Source organism: Arctopsyche grandis, chromosome 8, assembly GCF_051622035.1.
Source record: "Arctopsyche grandis isolate Sample6627 chromosome 8, ASM5162203v2, whole genome shotgun sequence".
In the NCBI taxonomy this organism is placed as follows: domain Eukaryota; kingdom Metazoa; phylum Arthropoda; class Insecta; order Trichoptera; family Hydropsychidae; genus Arctopsyche; species Arctopsyche grandis.
The window spans coordinates 22,550,668-22,573,051 of NC_135362.1; the positions used below are offsets into that span (position 1 = coordinate 22,550,668).

Genomic DNA, 22,384 nt, shown 5'->3' on the forward strand with positions numbered 1-22,384 from the left:
AGGAAAAAAGCGGGGGGGGTCATAAAAATTGTTATATTTTTATTTAGCACTACACCACTGATTATCAATAATTTCAAAGCAATAAAAAAACTACGCATTTTTTTAAGCGCTCATATCTCAAAAACGAGAAGAAACCAACAAAAATCATTTTCATATTCGAATTCAGTGGGTCAAATTAAGTAAATTTTGAGTAGTTTCCACTCCGGTAAGAAAAAAACGTGATATTTTATTGCTCAGTGTAATTGAATAGAAAAAAATTGGAATAAATTTAATTCATCAGGAAGGCAAATTTAAGAAGACCTCAAGTAAGTCAATGGGATTGGGAGAGATAGAAGATTTAAGCGAAATCCTCAAAGCGAAACCCCTTCTAAAACCACCAGATCAAGAATGTCTTTCAGAAGCGGTGAAAAATTATATTTAATATTTTCTATTTTAAAATGCAATCAATTTTCAAGGATTTAATAATTCACCAGGAACTACGAGAAGAAATCACACGAGTGTTGAGTACTACTGATCCATCGTTAAGTGTCAATGAAGTCATATATAGTTTTTCTCAAGGAGAATTTGTGCCGAAGCCTTGTGAAGGTACAGGAAGATCTTATGTTCTGTACGTACTTCAAGGTACTGCCATTCGAAAGGATGGCAAAGAGGCGAAGGCTCAAATTGATGCTGGATATGGTAAAATTAATAACATTGGGACATAAAAACTTGTGATTTTTTTAAATATGGATTTAAAACTGTACATTTTATATAGGAGGAGTAAATTTAGATGATTCAGGTCCGAAAAAAACTAAAGCTAAAAAGAGCGAAGAAGAAGAGGAAGAAGAGGAGGAAGAAGCACCAGCAGAAGAAGAGCCAGCAGAAGGTGGTTGCTAAAATATCGAGTTGTGTATAAATGCAGATATATAAATTTTATCTAATTTTATTAATTTTGTCAGCAGACGATGCTGAAGATGGAGAAGAACAAAATCGTGACGAGGCCGCTTCAGATAATGATGGTGAGACTAATGTTGATAATGAACCAACTGCGCTAGAAACAGAAGAAACTACTGCAGATCAAGAAGTAGAAGAGATTGAGGAAACGGAAGATTCAATTGTCATTCAACCGAAAATTACTAAACTTGCCAATCAATTTAACTTCTGCGAAAGGGCAGCTCTCACTGTCAATTATCCTAGTCGAGTAAGTTTATATTATACTTCACATTATGATGAATTGGACCTCAGTGCTTATTTCATAACTATTTTTTATAGAATGTTGACACTCAAACAGTCCCACCACCGAGAGCAACATTCTCAGCAACAGCCTTACAATCTATCATATATGATTATTATCTGGAAGATCAAGAGAAAGAAAAAGAAAGAGAAGCAGATAAAACTAAAAAGGTAACATTAAATATGGTAAAAATATTTTTTTTTGATATTTAATTCATTTATAATACTTATGAATACAGGCCAAAAAGAAAATACCAAGCCTAAAAGACAAAACTGACAAAGAAATCAAAGAAGAACAAATGCAAAATAGATGTCGAGAAGCATGGAATATCTTAGAAAGATTAGTGAATCAAAATATTTATGATGATATTGGTAAAAAAACATTTCAAATCATGCAAACATATGCAGATTATGTAAACTTTTTTGGTAATATCTAGTAACATACTTTTCAGCTCACGATTATAGATATTGGGAAGATCCATCTGATGAATTCCGGGATGGTGATGGGTCTCTTCTACCTCTCTGGAAGTTTTCTTATGAACGCATGAAAAACTGTTCCATCACAGCCGCTATGTGGAATCCTTTCTATCATGATCTCTTCGCAGTAGCCTACGGAACATGTTAGATACATTACATACATACACTGGCTTCCATTATATACTTAAAACATATTTGTAGTTTATTTTTTCATTTTTATAATGTTGCAGTCGATTTCATGAACAATCAAAAAGATGGATGTCTTTGTTTGTTTACCATCAAAAACCCTTCATTCCCAGAATATGCTGTAATGACTGAATCTCCTGTGATCAGTTTAGATATACATAAAAAGTATCCTTATTTAATTGTCGTTGGTGTGTTTCTATTGTTTCTGAATAAGTGAATAAATCAATTTTTATTTTTAAAAATGTATCTATTTAAATTTTAGGATTGTATGATGGAAATGTTTGTGTTTACAATACTCAACTAACACTTGAAAAAACTTATCAATATAAGAGCGATTCAGTTGCCTCTAAGCATGGAAGTTTGGTATGGGAGGTAAAACATTTTTAAGCTAAATTGAGATGTAATACCATTATCAGACCTACCTATAATATCATTATTAAACAAATGAGCCATTAAATAATACAAAACTATAGAAAATGTTGAAATAAATCTAAAATGACTAAAATTAATGCTTTCTTAAGAACGTTTACTCTTCTATTCATTTTCTTATTTATGTGATTCATAATCTTCATCATCTTCACCTGAATGGATTGACCCTACTGAAACTACCATATAATATTCAGGTACGATGGGGTCCGGATTTGACTGATGGTGAATGCAGTTTCTTTTCTGTGTCCGGCGATGGAAGAGTTTCCTCTTGGGCAGTTTTACCAAGTGAATTATTGGGATCAACTGCTATTTCGTTAATTCTTCCTCAAAGCATGACTCCAAATCCTACTGGTTCTATGATTCCGTTGAAAGGTTAAATACAATCACATTCAGCTTTTCATTGAAATAAATATACAAATCAACTGTCACCATTAAAATAATCTTTTTTATTGTTTCTACATTTTCAGGCTGTGGAACATGTATTACATTCCATCCAGATAAGGAGGAAATATTTTTAGTCGGTACTGAAGAAGGCTTGGTTCACAAATGTAGCAAAGCATACTCTCGAAATTATTTAAGCACTTTAGAAGCGCATCACATGCCTGTTTATAGGATTGACTATAATAAATATGACAATAATGTTTTTGCAACCTGTAGTGCTGATTGGAAAGTAAAAATTTGGGAAGATGCTAGACTGTTAGTTGTAGTAAATTTATGTTTTTCATGGAATTTGTGTGTGCTTGATATTATTGAACGATTTTAATGTTGTTTCAGTGAACCATTGTTTGTGTTCGATTTAGGATCTAGTGTTGGTGATGTAAAATGGGCACCATATTCAAGCACTGTATTTGCAGCTGCTACATCAGAGGGAAAAGTAATATAAAAAAACTGAAATTGATTTATTAAATGATATTCTTATATTACATCTTTGAAACTTGTTTTAGGTTTTCGTTTTTGATCTTAATGTTAATAAATACAAGCCTATTTGTATACAAAATATAGTATCTAAAAAGAACAAAAAGCTTACCAGAATTGATTTCAACTATAACTTACCAATTATTATATGTGGTGATTCAAAGTATGTTTTTATAAGTGCAATAACTTTTATAAAATGTTTTCTCCTATTTTACTATTGACTTTATTTTAGGGGTACAGTCCATTTATTAAAATTGTCTCCAAACTTACGTGTACTATCTAAGCCTCCCAAAAAACAACAAAATCTAGATCAAAAGACATTGGAAGAAATGAAACTTGCTAAATTATTAAGTCTTGTGAGAGATCCACCTACTGTTCCAGAAGTTATTGATGAAAAAGTTGAAGAAGATTAATCATATTCATACATTTGTACCGATAATAATATAATATTAATGCACAACTTGGATTTATGCATTATTATATATATACAATTTTTTTAATATTTATAAGTGGTTTCAACTAAATACATTTACATACATACATAAATTCCTTAATATCATCGGTGTTATTTACCTAACAAATTCACAATAAAAGTTTATTTTATAATATATTCATATTATGTTATTGGTTTTTATTAAAGAATACCACAAATATGTATCTTCTTTTTATTAAATTAAAAATTCCAAGTGGCCAAAATTAACTGTGACCAACAACTGCTGTGTTTAGTTGTTTCCCCTAAATGTGATCCGTGTGATTCAAAATATTTGGAACCTGTTATAAAAGGCAATGGCTATAATGTCGTAGATTCAGAAAGTGTATTAACAAATGACATTTGCCTGACAGTTGACATTTGCCTGACAGTTGACGTCTGTTTGACAGTTGACATCTGTTTGACAGTTAAATGTCAATGTACTGTATCAATACTGCTTGTAAATTAATATAATGAAATACCAAGAAGAAAATTTCATGCCCCCTCAGAATAATAATTAATAACTTTAATATTACTAAATAATTGTACCTATTTAGATAGCTATAACAGAAAGGTTGAAGAATATCCTCGATGGAAACCAACCTATAGAGCAGGCAGGGTTTAGGGAAAATTTCAGAACAATGGACCATCTCCTAATAGTCAGCGAACTAATCGAGCTAGCCAACGAATATTAACGGCCACTGTGTCTAGGTTTCGTCAACTACGAAAAAGCCTTCGACACAGTTAGTCATAATGCAGTAGTAACGCTCTGAAACCCCGGGAGTGCCGGAACCCTATGTGAGGCTGTTAGCTGCAATTTATAAGAACGCCGCAGCTTCAGTTCAACTTTTTTCAGGTACTGATAAATTTAGCATAGGAAAAGGAGTAAGACAAGGAGATACCATCTCGCCCAAGTTATTCAATGCGGAACTTGAGGGAGTTTTCAGGAACTTGGAATGGGACACAGCAGGAGTAAAAGTCAACGGTCGCTTCTTGAATCATCTTCGGTTCGCAGACGATATACTTTAAATAACTCGCGACCCAGCTAACCTACTTAACAGACTAACACAGCTGGACAGAGAAAGTAGGATTAAAAATTAACGTAGATAAGACCAAACTAATGTTCAATACTTATTGCATGCCTGATAGCATCACATTAGATGAAAAACCAGTAGAAGTAGTAAAAAAAAAATATATTTAGGTCAAATTATTGATAGTAAAGATGAAGAGATAAAGAGACGTATGAAATTAGTATGGAGTGCATTTGGACGAATGAATGTTGTTTTCAAATCAAAAATACCCCTCTGTCTGAAGAGAAAGATCTTCGATCAATGCGTTTTTCCAGTGATGGCGTATGGATGTGAAACTTGGACACTGAACGCCAAGATGCTACACAAAGTTCAATGCACTCAAAGAAGTATGGAACGCTGTATAATCGGCATAACGAGGAAAGACAGGAAGCGGAACACATGGGTGAGAAGTATGACAAGGGTAGTGTACATAGTATATAGAGTAGAGATTGAAATGGCAATGGGCGGGTCACATGGCTAGAAGAATAGACGAAAGGTAGACAAAAGAAGTGCTTGAATGGTACCCGAGATAATGCAAAAGGTTAAAAGGAAGACCGTAGGGAAGATGGGTAGACGAAATTAGGGAAATTTGTGGAGTGAGATGGATGAGTGTGGCGAAAAACAGAGATGAATGGAAGCGTGTTGGAGAGGCCTTCATCCAGCAGTGGATGGTGAATGACTGAATGTAAATGATGATGATTTAGATAGCAAAACTTATGAATAAACTGGATCTGGTGTGATTTTTAAAAGACGAAAAAACACGTCTCTAAAAATGATATAATTTTCACGAGCACTAGCGTAGTAATTAAAATGCAGAGAATAATTTAAATATTTTTATTTAAAAATTATATAATATCATAATGTAGCAAGTTTAAAACAATCGAGTAACTGATTTATTTGTTAATTGTTTTTTAAACGATCATTATAAGGTGATTATGATCAATAGTATACATATTTAAGTACATGATAGTGTTTTAAATTCATTTATAAATAGTAATAGATATTTTAAGTGTATAATATACATAACTATTGAAAAAACAGCGTTTACCCTGAATCTAATTTAAAAGTAATGGTCAATTTTTTATCAGCTAATTTCATTGGTCGTTTAATTAGTGAAATACTATAACTCATAATTACATGTAATACGATTACACATGAAAACGAACATTTTAAAAGTATGCATATAGTTTAATGTGAAAACTTAATATATATATGTTCTTAACTAATTAAATTAAAATAAAATAATACTTTTAGACAATAACGGAATGACGAGTAGTTTTATTGTTTGGTGCGTATTTTTCGAGTCTTCCTGGGTCGCTGTTGAGGGCACTATAGTCGACTGGATAAGGTTCAATGGAAAGAGGTCCTCTCGGCGGCACCAAAATCCACTGTCCTGGACCGTTCGGGTTCTTTCCACACAACCAATTGCTGTAGCATCTTTTGTACGTTTCAAAATCGAGCGTTAAATATTCATTCTGTAAATTTGAATTATATGTAAATAAAATAGATATTACTTTAGCATACATATGCATAATATATACAGTGCTATCACGTAAGTTACCAGATAACTTATATTCAAAAGTTAAAATTTTGAATATATGTATGTAAGATATAAGATATGTAAGATATATATATATATATATATATATATATATATATATATATATATATATATATATATATATCTTACATATCTTATATCTATATATTGTTGTATTCACCTTATCTACATGCATATGTATATGTATATTATTACGAAGTAATAATACCCAGCCGCATTGTTAAAAAAATGGTTTTTGTCAAGTGTTTGAAGATATTTTTTTTTTGGAAACATGTTACAGAAATTGGATAACACCACTGCATATGTAGATACTGGTCTCCATCACGGGCCCGAATGTGAAACGCCCGAAAACGCAAAGATCGAAAATCGAAAGATCAAAAAAAAGGGTGCATGGTAAACGGTACATACTCATTTAATTTGCGCGGGCAGGATACAACAGGAACAAGAGGAACAGACTTTTCTTCCCGTATTAATGTGCGCGCGCAGAATACGGGAGGAAAAGCCTGTTCCTCTTGTTCCTGTTGTATCCTGCCCGCGCAAATTAAATGAGTATGTACCGTTTACCATGCACCCTTTTTTATCTTTCGACTTAAGATCTTTCGATTTTCGATCTTTGCCTTCCGATATTTGCGTTTTCGGGCGTTTCACATTCGGGTCCGTGAGGTAGACCCGTAGATACATATAATATATGTATGTATATAAATAGTGATATAAGTTATACTCCTAACAATGTATGTATGTACTTACACTAGTGAGAAGATTGAAAGCTGTGTTTATAATCTCTTCGCAACGGATGGCATCTACACCCACTACTGACATATAAAATGCTTTCAGTTCGTATCTACTTATTTGACCTGAACCTGCAATCAAGCAATATTTTTTTATATTAACAATCAATGAGTAAACATATGCATTTCTAAAAGATATCATATATTGTATTATAAATTACATATGTATATCAACAAAATTTGCTTACCACTTTTGTTGATAATTCCAAAAAGTATTTTACAAAAATACTGTAAAAAGAGGGGAAGACGATGAAATCTGCTGCACGAAGGTAAATAAAGAGGCCATCTGGCTAACCAAGTGTTAATGTCAGCCACCCCTGGAGGTAGCCTCGACGCCAATCTCCTCCAGTACGTCTTCTCGCTATACCTAAAACAGATAAGTTTTTAATGAGCGGATAACCTTACGACATTCGCATTGTTTTCATGTTCAGAGTCACTGAGATAACGGAACGATAACAGAATGATAACGAGGTGATAGATCAACCCCCCACGAATTCAATTCTACACGGATAATTGACTCTGCTAATTATGTACATTTTTGATTTTACACTGACGATACATCTTTCGATATTGCATAATGCTGAACTTTGACATTTTCATTTGACTAATTTTTATTCGTTTCATATATAAATAGCCAAGATAATATTTATGTTATATTTTTATCTTCAATACTCACTGGGAAGGTAATGGATCGATAAAACTTTCCACAAACTCATTCTTCACTTCGAGCAGAATGTGATACTCAGGGGAATTGAAAGACCAATCTGCGAAGTGGGCGAGCTTCTGCAATGACACAAAATAGAAATAGATACATTTAATAAGTCGACAGATTGAGTTACCTACGAACATAAAAAATTATCTATATATATTTATATACTGCCATAATGATTAATTTGCTAAGTTTGTAGGTACATACATACATACGTACATTCGCATGTAGATAAATATAACTTTTCAAATAGGAATCATCAACTATGTACGTATATGTATGTTACATATACAAATATACGATTTTTACTCTATTTTAAGCAAGATAACAATCTATTGTAACTCAAAATCCTTCATTTTTCAATGAAAATATGTGCATCTTGACCTATTTTTCGAAATAGTCCCCGTTGACATCCAAGTATTTTTGAGATCGTGAAACGATATGACGATCCCTTGATGAAGAATTTTGCTTTCATTCACCATGATGATGATCAACATGGTGAAAGATTATTTCTGAGGCACTCGAGAGCTCTGAACTAACTAACAGCGTTACAAATAAGTTTAAACATGTTCCTGTGGGGGCCCTACAACATGATCGAGTTTGGGTCGCCATCCTATGAGTTGATGCTGGTAGCTACCGCTTTACTTCTTTCCCGGCCGTCTCATTAAACATTCGAGCATGTTGGTAGTTACCACTTTACTTCCTTCCCAGCCGTCACATACAGACGAGCATTAAACCACACCGTCATTTCATTCCTTTCACCACCATACTCTTAATCAGATTCCATTCCAAAGTGTGAACCCGCGTTGTTAGTACATATACATAAACATAAACCCATTGTATTGTATATAGCCGGTAGTGTCTTCTTAGCAATAGTAAAACAATAGGTATGATTTTTGTTTTTCATTTATATTAATACGTATTCTCATACATACTTTGAGACAGTGGCATAGCGTGAATTCCAAGTGCTCCCCCCCTCTAATTAATCACAAAAAAAATATAGAAAAAGGCGCCCCCAAAGTCACGCCTCCCCCTGCATTGCGGGGTTTGCAGGCGCGGTCGCTACGCCATTGCTTTGAGTATATAGATCTTATTGTTTTTTGTCTGCGCTTGCCATGATATATGAACGAGGAACTATTATCACTTAGCTAGTACATACAGTAGAACCTCGATTATCCGAATTGTTAAACAAAACAAACAAACAAACAAAAACAAACAAAAATTTTATGCTTTTGCTGCTTTTAATGCATAACATAAAAATTCGAAAATAAGACGGAGAAATGAATCAGTTGTCTTCAAAATTCAATACTCAAAGGACGTTTGTTTCTTGAAAATTTGATCGCGATTTAAATATTTATTTTTAATATTACCAATATGGGAAAAAAATCAAAATGAAAACGTATTGTATTATCATTAAAAGACAAATTAGTTATAATCAATGCTTTAAAAAGCGGTGTCTTAGGACGTTTTTTGTCAAATAAATATGGTGTTGGAACGTCAACAATCTTGGATATCAAAGAAACAATGTGAAAAAATTATGAAGTTTACTGATTCTCTAATGTCAGAAGATGGAAGCTCAGAGCGTAAAGTTATGAAAAAATCAGAAAATGAAGTAGTTGAAGAGTGTATTTTTATGTGGTTCATTTAAAGATGACCGTCTGGACAGCCAATATCTGGTCCATTATTGTATGAAAAGTATTCACGATTTGGCAGCTTCAAAAAAACGGCCAAATTTAAGCAAAAATCCATAATTCAATTTCTTAATCTAATATATAATTTCGAAAGAGACTTTGTATGTAAGTATGTATATATGTATGTAAGTTTCTTTGGTTGGGAACTTCGTAAACAAAACAAAGTTTCTATGACGACAATTCAATGGTTGAATATTATATTATTTTCGATTCAAATAAATTTAATAAAAAAAAAACAAATTAATATTTACTATTAGATTCGCCATGTTTAAGCTGTTTATATTACAAATACTGAGCGAAGCCGGGTAAAAACACATAGTAAAGAATAATTTAATATTGATCTTCATGATATTATATATGTAAATGTAGACTTTTACTAAATTATTCATACTGAATAATTTTTGTGATTGTGATTTTGATTTTTTTAACTTCATTTACCTTCATCCCCAATTAGTCCAGATAATCGAGGTTCTACTACATGTTCATACGTATACTAAGTATATACATACTTACTGAGTACTTACATATTTGAGTTCAGTTAGTATTATATTTGTGTAGGTATAAAAGTAAGAAGCGGTCTTTGAAAACTAATCGAATACCTACACCTAGGATACCAATTTTTCAAAGACAAAATCAATTTTAACAGAAAAGCTGAAAGGCAAATAGCCAGTTACGCTCCGATTTCCCATGGTACCTAGACCAGTGTCGTGACGTGGAAATTTCCCCGTTTGTAACGCTATTTTACTTACGTGTGTGCCAGCAGGATACGAGGAAGCTAGGTGACATCATATCGAGTCCCCTTGAATCCTGCTCGCGCACACGTTAGTAAGACTGTACGACAAAAACAGAGATATTTTCACGAAACGCCATTGGTACCTACAAACGGGTGACCGTGAAATAGTCGAAGTGAAAAAGCCGAAAATATTCGTTTATCATGCATACATATGAAAAACGGTTAGTATATATATGTATCAGTGGCGTGCGGTAAAAGTCTCTCTCCCCCCGTCGTACATCCTCACTTAATTTGCGCGAGCAGGATATAACAGGAACAAGAGGAACAGGCTTTTCCTCCCGTATCCTGCGCGCGCACATTAAATAAGGCTGTGTGACAAAAAGAGAGATAATTTCACCGCATGCCACTGATATATATTATATATACATAGTACCGTTTACCATGCACCCTTTTTCGACTTAAGATCTTTCGATTTTCGATCTTTGCCTTCCGATATTTGCTTTTTCGACGATTTCACTTTCGGTCCCGTGAGGTAGACCCCCTACAAACATACATGCATTATTAAATTTTCTCGATCTTAAAAAGTTATATATTATTCTAGATCTGACAGTTACCTACATATGTATTTCTTAGTGATTGGTCATGATAAAATGCAAACTTAAAAAAACTTATTTAACCATGACATAAAATCTACTATAATGCATATGTATATTTGAAAGAAGAGGTCATTTCGAAAAGCTTTGATTCACGTATACCTAATAATAGTGAGTAATAGGATACATATTTTGAAACGAGCGCGAGATAAATCGTCATCACCCCAAGGGCAACCGCTTGTTTTGATACGGTGAACAGTTAGAGTTGTTTGTTTTGGCACATCAACACGCAATTATCGCGATCGTTGACCGTGGACCACACCCACCAACGGACCAATCGCAATCACTCACTTCGCAAAAGTGTTGAAAGTCCTGCTCGCTGATCAGATCGTCTCTGTCCATGTCCAACAGCTCGGTGAAAAATAGGGTCATCTTTTCGGTCTGCAGAGGACTAAGAGCCGCCTGCTCCTCTTCATCCAGGCTGTTCAGGTTGTCACCTCCGTCCGATCCATCCAAACTGTATCTGTTGACCCATGTGGCTGTGAAGAGGTGAATCACAAGTCAGATTAAGATGTCAAAGACATTAGCGGATAGGGTTTGGATAGTTAGGGGCTAGTCAGGTGTTGACGAACCGTTCTGTTTGGGTTCAGCGGGCACGACCATGATTTGTTTCGTCTTCGTCTTCGTTCACCAACACGCTCTCAACTCGACTGATCTCTTCGCCTCTACAAAGTTTGTATTTATACACGTATTTAGCGTCGATATGAGGAGCTGTGTGTGTATAAAAAAATATGTGTGTTTTTATCTCGCTCACTGATGTGGGTAATCAGGACCAACACGAACTTGGCCGGCCCCTCTTAAAATACACAACGCGATAATTGCAAACACAATATCGTACGGTACACAAAATTGCGTCGTAACTTATTAACGTTATTGAAAATAAATTCATTGATAATGAACTATATTTCGATGCCACACCTTTTATCCATTTACGTAGTGTCGTATGTCTTTATATACATTTACAAAAATATGCTTTTTTCATTTGCATCAGATTCGATAGAACGGATACGAAATTTGCGAAGACTGGACTGGTTTATCCGCTTTTTTGTAAACATATTCTTAGTTTATTTACAATGTTTTCTTATAAGTATAAAAAAAATAGTAAGAACGTGGCTTTAAGTTATTTTAACGTCGCAATTCAAATTGAAGTCGCAATTCACATTCAAAACAAAATAATTACATGAATGCAGTGCCGTAGCAACGCATTGGCAACGGGGCGGTTGGCAAGGGCGCTGAATCCGAGGGGTGCCTTACGCCCTCCTCGCCTATTTTTTTTATTTTTATTAAATTATCAATAACTATTTAAGATTGACCAGCGGTCAAATTTAAGCATATTAACAATAGAATATGAATTAGGTAATAAAACAGACTTTGATAATACCAAAACACGAAAAATTCGACTTTTAATCTATTTACAATAGTTTAAGTTATGTTAATAAGCATATAATGAATGGTTTTATAGTAATAAAACTGAATTGAAATCAAACAGACTATTCGTTTGAAATTTTCAAGTCACAATAATTCTAATATTTTAGTTTTGTTTTTAAATCTTTCCAATTTGGGACTTCAACATCAATACCATTGCCCACAAAAAATGGTTCACTATTGTCAAATAAACTTTGATAGCGTAATAACAGACTTTGATAGCACCAAAACACGAAAAATTCGACTTTAGATTTATTTACAGTAGTTAAGTTTGTGTTAATAAGCTTATAATTAATGGTTTTATGGTAAGAAAACTGATTGTTTTTGAAATTGTCAAGTCACGATAATTCTAATATTTTAGTTCTGTTTTTAAATCTTTCAACTTGGAACTTCAACATCGTTTCCATTGCTCACAAAAACTGATTCACTATTGTCCTACATACATAGTAAGAGAGCAAAAAAAAAGGTTGACAATAGAAGTTTAGTTTGTGTTAATAAGCTAATAATTAATGGTTTTATATATTAAGAAAACTGAATTGAAAACAAACAAACTATTTGTTTAAAATTTTCAAGTCACAATAATTCTAATATTTTAATTTTGTTTTTAAATCTTTTAACTTGGAACTTCAGCATCAAGTTCATTATTGTCAATTACTATTGTCCTACAAAGGAAGAGAGCAAAAAAAAGGTTGACAATAGTGAACCATTTCTTGTGGGCAATGGAGACTTGACCGTCGCCTTTAGGAGATAAGTTCACTACACCACTAGGTATATGTAAATGGATTCGGTGATTATTCCGCAAAAAGTGATCTCGCGCACGTCACTAAAATCTCGATCTCGGAATATCTGGCACCCAAAAACTCCATCAATCGACGCGAAATATTGTTCTAACGAGAACTCGAGTGCCAGATATTCTGTATTCGTGATTTTTGTAGCAAAGATTTTTGTGCGCGTGTTAAGGGCTGAGGACAACCCTCTACCATTATATTAAGATATCGCCAATTCGTCACTAGTATGACACCATCATGTATGACTCCTTCATTGTCACATGATGTGTAATCAATATTAACAATTAAAACGACTAACCAGTAGGGATAAGACACACCATTGATTTATGGCACACCTAATTTAATAAGTAGCACCATTGATTTATGGCACACCTAATTTAATAAATAGCACCGTTGATTTGAGGCACACCTTAAGCACTGACTAACCAAAATTGTACAACACGTGTCTTCAACACTTCATTGTTTTAAAGAAGAGTATATAAACTCGATACTGTTACAATTTAAGTTACTCCGTAATCAGCTCTTGTACTGAATTTATTAATAAATCATTATTTTTTATTCAAACTGTTCGTCTGCAATTCTTTATTCACGCGATCGCAATTTGCACAATAATCCGTATACCATGAAAGCGTACTGATAGTTTTTACAATATAAAAGATTTTTAATAATTTTTATAATATAAAAAGTTTTGTTTTTTACTTCTTGTAATTTTGTTTTTATTGTTCGTTTTTATATTTTAATAAAAATATATTTTTTTAATCATTTTTCATTTAATTTAATAACATTAAAATAAAGTGGTGCCAAATTAGATATTTATCAAAGGCGCCAAAACATTGCTACAGCTCTGCATGAATGTATATACATATAGCAAGAAGTACTTACTCCAAACGTGAACGCTCCATCCTTGATTCTTGGAAGTTTTATCGTCGTGTTGGAGCTCCTTGACGCCGAACTCGTCTTGTATGTCTGTTTCTGGCAAAGTCCTCCAACGCTTCAGCAGTTCCTTGGTACGATCCTTCGTCTTGTCGCAGGCCTGTCGCCAATTTGTGAAATATTTCCTGGATACCTTCGGCGAACCTGAACCGCCTCTCGTCTCAATCGAGGATGACTCTTTCGACGATTCGGCCAACTTTGTCAACAATTTGCTTTCCTTGAACTTGGACTCTTTTTCAGGCAATATCTCGGTCGGAACGTCCGCAAAGCGCACATCTTTTTCAGGCTTTGCGCATTGAAATTTCACTGTCGTCGAGACAGCTTCTTCGCTTTTGGATTTGGAAATGGTTTGCTTCAACTTTTCTTTGGACACGTCTTTTGCATCCATATCGCATCAACTATGTACATACATCTGAAAGTCATAAAGAAATATTCGAATTATCATTTTTTTCATAAAATTATATTTATTTATTCAAATTTTACACACAATGAAATTTAAACGCATAAATTCTAACGTGGCGTAATATTTTACAGTTAAATCATCAACGTGTCAAAAAAGTGATTTATTGTTCCGTTCTTAGCAAATTTTCACCCCTCTAAACGCGGAAAATTCATACTTAGGTATGCGTTCACATATTTTTACCATTCGCTGTGTTATATTATAAACATACATATGTGCGTGTATACATATGTACATACATACGTCATACATATATAATAGAACATTTATATCGTATAGATTAATACAATACTATTATTCGATAATACCACTATTTAATTTAATCTTTGGTTTATGTATGTAGGTACTTGGGCAACGCTAGGTATATCTACTAGTATGTACTGATATATTTAATAGTATCATATTAAAAATAAATGATAATGAAAGGTTTATTCAACACATTGAATAAAATATTTAGTGTTTCGCAATTGTTAACACTTGCCGCACTGTGATGAATCGCAGTGACCAGAACTTATATTTTATTTTATTTCTCCAAATATGCTGAATGCAGGATCTTCATATTTTATGTATTCCTCATCAAAACCTCAATGATTCAAATTATGCCATTATTAAATAAAAACATTGATCAATATCAACATAAATAATTATTTTCACGAAGAGCCCCGTGTACACTTGCCTCACAGATATGTACGAGAGAGAGGAAAAATCAGTACGAGCCGCGCCCAATGGTCAGTGCTATAGTGATATCCTCCTTGGAATTACGGCTCTGCTTCGGTCATTTTTTGTACTTATTTTATACTGTTCGACGTTTAATACACGATAAAATGATTTTTATCACTGATTACAATAATTATTTTAACTTAACACACACATTTATAACTGGACGCATAGAGTCCAGCACAGTGGCTAGCGGATTTAATTCACATCAATAATCTTAACATTTTTGCAAGAAGATCTGCAGAGTACAGTTTGGCTGTCATCGATGGAATATTTGCACGACTTGGCGATGACGATGACGAAGTAATGTCGGGACAGTCAACCTTCTTGGTTGAATTGAGTGAAGCAGCAGCAATATTGAGGCTCATTGCAATCAATTCTTCAATTTTGCTCGATGAATTGGGAAGAAGAACATCTACATATGACAGAGCTGCAGTTTCCGCATTGAAAGAGTTGAGTGGCAGGGTCTGTCGCACAGTGTTTTCAACTCATGTTTTGTGTATAATCATTATGTGAAATGATGGTATTTGGTACTTATGCACCAAAGTTTGATCATAGGTGTCGTCTTGGGCAAGCTGTAGTGGCACCTATGGTCGGAGTTAATATAAAATGGATAAATAAATAAATATATAGAAACTTTTTTGATGTCAATGCTATGAAAAAATATTGAAATACTGTATGTTTCTGTTTTTAATAAATAAATAAATCAATTCATGTTTTTACATACATGTGTCTACTACATTCGTATGCTGGACATGTCTACATACATACATACATACATATGTATACAGTGTATGCATCTACTGTGGACACATTTAATATGCTCTAGTAATTATATGCATACATGTACACTGAATATGCGTACGTCACAGATTTACATTTTCACTTAACTTGAACACGGTTATTATGGGAGATCAGTAAATACGAGATGTCACGCGTTAGCTTTCGTGTATATGTAAACAAACAATAATATTTCGAAATTATCGAGCGTTTCAGGAATACATATACCTGGCTGCTAAAAAATTAAAGCTATTTCTCACCTTCATCGATTTGATAAGATATAACCTGCGAAAATTAAATGTAAACATAGCCAGCGAATTGTTAATATTTATTGCGGGAAAATGAAAAGTTTTGGTGAAACAAAAATCTAACTATTAATTATTAATATTTCGATTTTTCTTCCGAAAATGGAAATGCTACCTCCCCTAATATGTAGGTGTTTTTGAATTCAATTATCTCCCAAACCGCTAACCTAATCTGAAATTTTTACTTTATCTATGTACGTAGTAACAATAGATGAAGTTTTGTGATCATGCGAAAATTCGAACTCGAGATTTTGACGGATTCGAACTCAGAATCGATTACTGATCACGTTTTCATGATCTAAAAAAAATGTGTGTGTGTCTGTGTATTTTGGAGATTTTTTGAACACCGTTAGTCCTATCGAACTGAAACTTAGTATCGGTTACTAAAATTCTTATCGACACGACGTAAATTTTTTTTAAATTTTTAAGTTGACCGGAAATGGTACCTCCTCTTATAGGTGTCCTCTTTTTTTTATGTTTTTGAATTCAATTATCTCCCAAACCGCTAACTGAACTGGACTCAAATTTGTTTACATGTAATAGAAATAATAATTTTTATAACTTTATATTTTTTAAATATTTTTATCTGAACCGGAAGTAGTACTTTTACTCTAGAGAATCGAGGTTTTTTATGCTTTTCTCAGAAACCTTTTGGTTTATTGAACTGAAATTTCATATATAGAAGTTTCAGCTTAATACCAAGTTATGTATAAAATTTGGTAAGCATCCCTCAACCGGAAATGGCAGTTTATTTACATGTAATATAAATTATAAATTTTATACTTTAATATTTTTACTTCAACCGGAAGTAGTACTTTTACTCTAGAAGATCGAAGTTTTTTATGTTTTTTCTCGGAAACTTTAAAAAATATCTAAAATTTTAAGCTTAATGCCAAGTTATATATAAAATTTCGTGAAGACCTGTCAACCGGAAGTGGCAGTTTACTCTTCGATATTTCTTCCACTATTTTTTCGACGCTTTAAATACGAGAAAATTCAAGTATTTTCCTCGTGACAATGTGATAAAAATGAAAAAAAAATCATTAAATTTAATAAACGGGAAGTGTGATTTTTACATATCTCCTTTATTTCCTCTTAGAAAAGTAAAAAATGTTGTGACCACACGCTTTTTGTCTTTTGTAAGATTCCTTACATTTCCGTTAATTTGTATCGAAAATACTCTCATAGCCGGTATGTGTGAACGTGTATGTATATTTCATGATTGAATTCTTCTTATATTCCTCAAATACATAGATAAAGTCGTGGGTTGGTTGCATCCGAATTTTTTGTGAATTTAATATTGACTTTTATTTGTGAATTTAAAGGTAAATACCTACTGTGGTTCTATTTAATCACCAATTATTATATTTAAAATTTCGTTGCTCTCTTGTACACCTGCCTAAATAACACGCAAAAATCAAACAAATGAGGACCCTTGTTCTGATGCTTGTTTTATTTTTCATAAAGAACCTATTGTTTTCAAAATATAAGAAAGAACTTGATATATTTTGATGAAACCTCGTGTATTTCTTCAACAAGTGCATTGTGAAAAACTGTGTTGCCAACACAATCCCACTTTAGTAAGCTAAATTAAATTTCGATATTATATCAATATCAAAAACTCCTGATTTGCTTAAACTTAAAACTTTCAAATAAGGGAGATGGCAAAACTAACCAAACAATTTCGAAAACCTTTTCATATGGAAAAATTGCAATGTCATATTTATACTCAGTGACTTCTGCTCTGTTCGAGTCTGTCAATAAATTAATACATATATCATACATATGACCACGCACCGCCACTGAATATATACATACATGTTCGTTTATACAATCATATGTATACTAACATGTGAGTGTATATGTAATAAAACGGATATGGTAGGACGTGGATAGGTGAACGTAATTATTGATGGGTTGCCCCGAGAGTCGTGTTAATTTTTCAATGCGAATCCCTCAAAGTCAGAGTCGCCGGGCAAACATTCCCTGCCCCAAACATTCATAAAACCAGCCATTACCATAAATTCCGGGGGAGGGGGGGGGGGGTTACAATAAAAAGCAACGACAACAGAAAAGCATTGATCGCACCACCACGACCGTAGAACAACCGATATCATTGTCATATGTGGAGGAAGTGGACCGAAAGTAAAATGGCAGCAAAAATAATACGATATGAACTACGATAGATTTAATCAGGAACGCGACAAACAGTTTAATGCGACAAATAATTTAACAGTGCTAATACGCATGTTGTTTCGAAAATCGTAAACAACGATTAGTTATTCTCAGAAACAAGAACAACAAATTATGTAACCATTAAAGTGGCATACGAGTATACGTACATATACATATGTTAAGTGTTTTAGAAGTACTTCGGCGAACGTGCGGTAAAACATGGCCAATTTACGAGTTTCGTACTAGTATGTATTTTTATTATAAAGTGGGTCCTTGTGAAATATGATCCATTTGCCTCAAGAGAGTATACGCATTTTTAATACAGTATTTTCATTGCTTTTAACCGTACGAAGTGTAGTAAAAATATTATGCGATAAAATATACCTGTGGAAAAACTCGAGCATAAGCGTGGATACGGAAACGGGGGGATACATACATAAATGTGTATGTAAGTATTAAATACAGATACTGCATATATATTACAAGAGAAGTATGACAAGGGTAGTGGTGGTGGATACAGTAGGCATATTGAGATGGTAATGAACGAGTCACGTAGAATGGACGAAAGGTGGACAAAGGAAGTGCTGGAATTGTACCCGAGAGAATGTAAAAGGGTGAAAAGAAGGCCGCAGGGAAGATGGGTGGACGAAATTATAAAAATGTGTGTTTAATTTTTCTCTCCGGGCTGCCTACATAAATTAAATATATTATGTATACATAATACCTACATAATATATATTTATACAATACGTGAAGGGACACGTGGCACGGTTGATCAACGATTACATCAGCGATTTAAGCCATGTTTTTTTCTTACTCTTTTGGATTTTAAAACTATATCCTACATGTATGTATGTAGTATGTACTATACTAGCTAATAAACACATATAATATATAATTTTGAAAAATGAACTTTTTACATACATATGTATGTATGTAAGTTTTGTAATGTAATTTTGTTTTGTATGTAAGTTTTGGGTAGAAACATTGAAAACAAATCAAAGTTTCTATGACAACGATATCGATATCGATGAATATTTTTATTTTCGATTAAATTTAATAAAAAAACAAATGAATGTTTACTATTAGATTAACCATGTTTAAGCGGTTTATATTACAAATAGAGAGCAAAGCCGGGTAAAATCACTAGTTATAAATAAAGTAAACTATTTATACGTTCGAAACAAACTATGAATACGAAAGGAAATATCAAGATAAAAATAAAATTGGGATGGAGTGAATAATACCTAAATGCAATTTTTAAATCTAAAAGTATTATTTTTATTTTTATTTTATTTTTTATTTTATTTTATTAATTGAAAAATCAACAGACAGGACGTACATAGTATATGTATAAAAAAACAAATAGTAAATAAATAATATATGTAACATCCGAGTCTAATAATAGATTTTTACAAAAATGAAAAAGATAAATATAAGGAAAACAAATTAAAAAGTAAAAAATAAAGGCATGACAAAATATGTAGAACATTGCATAATTAAACTATAGTATTAAAATATTTGGAAAAGGTTATAAAATAGGATATAAGAAGAAATTGAAATTTACAAATATAAAACAAATGAAAAAGGTAAATACAAAATAAACAAATGAAAAGGAAAAGAATGAAAGCTATTGTATTATATTTTGTAATTGACGTGGTTGAGAAACGTGAATATTAAACGCAAAAAAGCTACACAATATCAATTGTACACAGAAAGGTATGGATAGATGTATGCTCGAATAAACAAGATAATTAAAACACACACGTGTACTTACATATGTATGTAGATGAGCGAATGAAAGGTTAAAATGGCATGAAAAATGTATGATACAGGGCGTTTTTATCTCAGGATGGAGTATTTTATATCACGATCGGAACTATTTTTATAACTACATATTAGTCAGTGATATAATTTCAATGTATGTACACGTATTTACATATGTACATTCTAGAAATACTTTAGCCTTTGTGAAAAAAACAATGTAGGCCAGAACAGTAATCAAAGTTTATATGTAACATGGATGATCGAATAAAACTGATATAGATAAAATGCTCGGAGCCCGGATAGAAGATTTAGTCATTGTGGCGAATTGAAGGCGCGACCTGTGATTATCTCACGCCAGGAACAAGCACAAGCACAGGCACAGGTACAGGCACGTGAGATTAGCCACGAGCACGACTACTCAACATGTGGATGAATAATACACGAAAGTCGGAGGAAGCAATATGCGGGAAACGATGAAGAATTAATTATTAGCGGAATGTCGAAATGCGGCCGCATCAATATTAAGCGGGGGCGCCTGCCAGCCTCCCAATTCGTCCCATTCCACCCCATCCCAGCCCACCCCATCCCACCCTCTCATGAATACTGCATCAGCTGACGGCAGCGGCCCGTTATATCCCCGAAAGCCTTCGGTGTTATCGCCGCGCGTTTCGGCCTAATGTACCTACAAACACACACGAAAATATACCTATACATTTATTCGCATTTTAATATAATGCAAATGCATTGATTTGTTCTCGACTTTCCAATCATCAACTCGCTTCATGCCATAGTACCACGACAGATCATTATTTAGAATCGGTTTACCGATACATGGCACATTCAAACTCATTATATAGACAGATATTAATCACAAACCGCAATCATGTGTATGCCGGGAACAATCAACAAATTTGAACTAGTCGAATTTGCGAAAAAATAGGGGATGTCGATTTTATTGGAAATGTCACAACGATTATGTTAGATAACCACAGCGTAGAGCTATTGCATACCAGTAGAGCGGTCGTAGCCTCAAGTCCCGACCAAATACCTACGCTGCTGGCGAGATATTGTGGTTATTAAAACATAAATCAACCATCTCCTGTTAGAATGTTCCAATGTTTTTGGCTTATTTGTGACGTATTTAACAAATTGGTAACCTCACCCTCAGTTTCTCGCAAATTTGAGTTATTATCATCTCGAATTTGTTGAATGTTATAAAATGCTACCTACATAATGTGTTTTCTCGCAAATTTGCTGTGTATCGAAAATTTTGTTGATTATCCATAGATGTCTTCATTTTATACGAGTAGAGAGGTCGTGGGTTCAAGTCACGGCCAAATACGCTACTGGGGGGGTTCTTGTGGTTATTGTGCCGCCTACTTTTAGAATTTTCCAATTTTTTTAGCTTATTTATGACGGATCTAATAAATTGATATCCTCCCCTTGAATTTCTCACAATTTCTTATTATTATCATTTCGAATTTGTTGAATTTTTTAAAATGCTACCTACATACTGTATCTTTCGTAAATTTGCTTTGTATCGAAAATTTTATTCATTCTCCACAGTCCATTGTCCATGTCCTGTTACGTGTGAAAATTTGCTAGTATTTATGTACAAAAATAACCTAACCATACATATGTGTCACCTTGGGGTAATTTCTGTCGATCTGGATTTAATAACCATCCAGGTCTTGCTAATAGCGATTGATGTACTAATAACTAGTCACCGGAGCCTGAGGGGGCCGTGAATTGTTCAAAGGTTGTAAATGCATTGTTAAAGGTTTGCCGAACAATGGATAGCACTGTGACTATCCTACCTCTACTAATAACCAGAGATAGGCGCAAAAATGCGCTGAAACCAGATCCTATTGTTAATTTCTATTGTTAACCTTTTTTTGCTCTCTAGAGAGCAAAAAAAAAGGTTAACAATAGAAATTGACAAAAGAAACCCATTTATTTCGAGCTGGCGCATCCTAGGGCCGTTCGCTGCTAATAACTAAAGCCCGGACCCAGAGGGTGCCGCGTATTGTTCAAATGTTGTAAATGCATTGTTAAAGGTTTGCCGAACCTTTTTTACAAATGATTTACAACAATGGAACAATGAGCGGCACCTTGGCTATCCTACCTCTACTAATAACTAT

The 22,384-nt window shown here is 33.5% G+C and overlaps 2 protein-coding genes across 2 annotated transcripts; one reads left to right on the forward strand and one right to left on the reverse strand.

The window, feature by feature from the left end:
* The first annotated feature begins 313 nt into the window (after window positions 1-313).
* On the forward strand, window positions 314-3,632 carry LOC143915881 (dynein intermediate chain 2, ciliary). Its single transcript, XM_077436702.1, has 14 exons — window positions 314-403; window positions 474-678; window positions 755-865; window positions 942-1,180; window positions 1,252-1,383; window positions 1,452-1,584; window positions 1,665-1,832; window positions 1,920-2,063; window positions 2,138-2,247; window positions 2,499-2,676; window positions 2,772-3,000; window positions 3,079-3,178; window positions 3,249-3,382; window positions 3,452-3,632. Exons 1-14 carry the CDS (start codon window positions 314-316, stop codon window positions 3,630-3,632), a joined length of 2,154 nt encoding a protein of 717 aa, XP_077292828.1.
* Window positions 3,633-5,578: 1,946 nt separating this feature from the next.
* LOC143915882 (uncharacterized) lies at window positions 5,579-14,427 on the reverse strand. The gene is made up of 6 exons (XM_077436704.1): window positions 13,989-14,427; window positions 11,185-11,372; window positions 7,784-7,890; window positions 7,296-7,474; window positions 7,067-7,179; window positions 5,579-6,233 (listed from the first exon to the last, which is right to left on the reverse strand). The coding sequence occupies exons 1-6, from the start codon at window positions 14,425-14,427 to the stop codon at window positions 6,009-6,011; spliced, it is 1,251 nt and encodes a 416-aa protein (XP_077292830.1). The 3' UTR covers window positions 5,579-6,008.
* Window positions 14,428-22,384: the final 7,957 nt, after the last annotated feature.

Coding starts and splice junctions, on each gene's coding strand:
- LOC143915881 (XM_077436702.1), top strand. CDS start 314: ATGGGATTGGGAGAGATAGAAGATTTAAGCGAAATCCTCAAAGCGAAA. Junction 1,585..1,664: donor AAATATTTATGATGATATTG/GTAAAAAAACAT, acceptor CATACTTTTCAG/CTCACGATTATAGATATTGG. Junction 3,383..3,451: donor ATTATATGTGGTGATTCAAA/GTATGTTTTTAT, acceptor ACTTTATTTTAG/GGGTACAGTCCATTTATTAA.
- LOC143915882 (XM_077436704.1), bottom strand. CDS start 14,427: ATGGATGCAAAAGACGTGTCCAAAGAAAAGTTGAAGCAAACCATTTCC. Junction 7,475..7,783: donor ATCGATCCATTACCTTCCCA/GTGAGTATTGAA, acceptor TATCTGTTTTAG/GTATAGCGAGAAGACGTACT. Junction 7,180..7,295: donor TGGAATTATCAACAAAAGTG/GTAAGCAAATTT, acceptor GCTTGATTGCAG/GTTCAGGTCAAATAAGTAGA.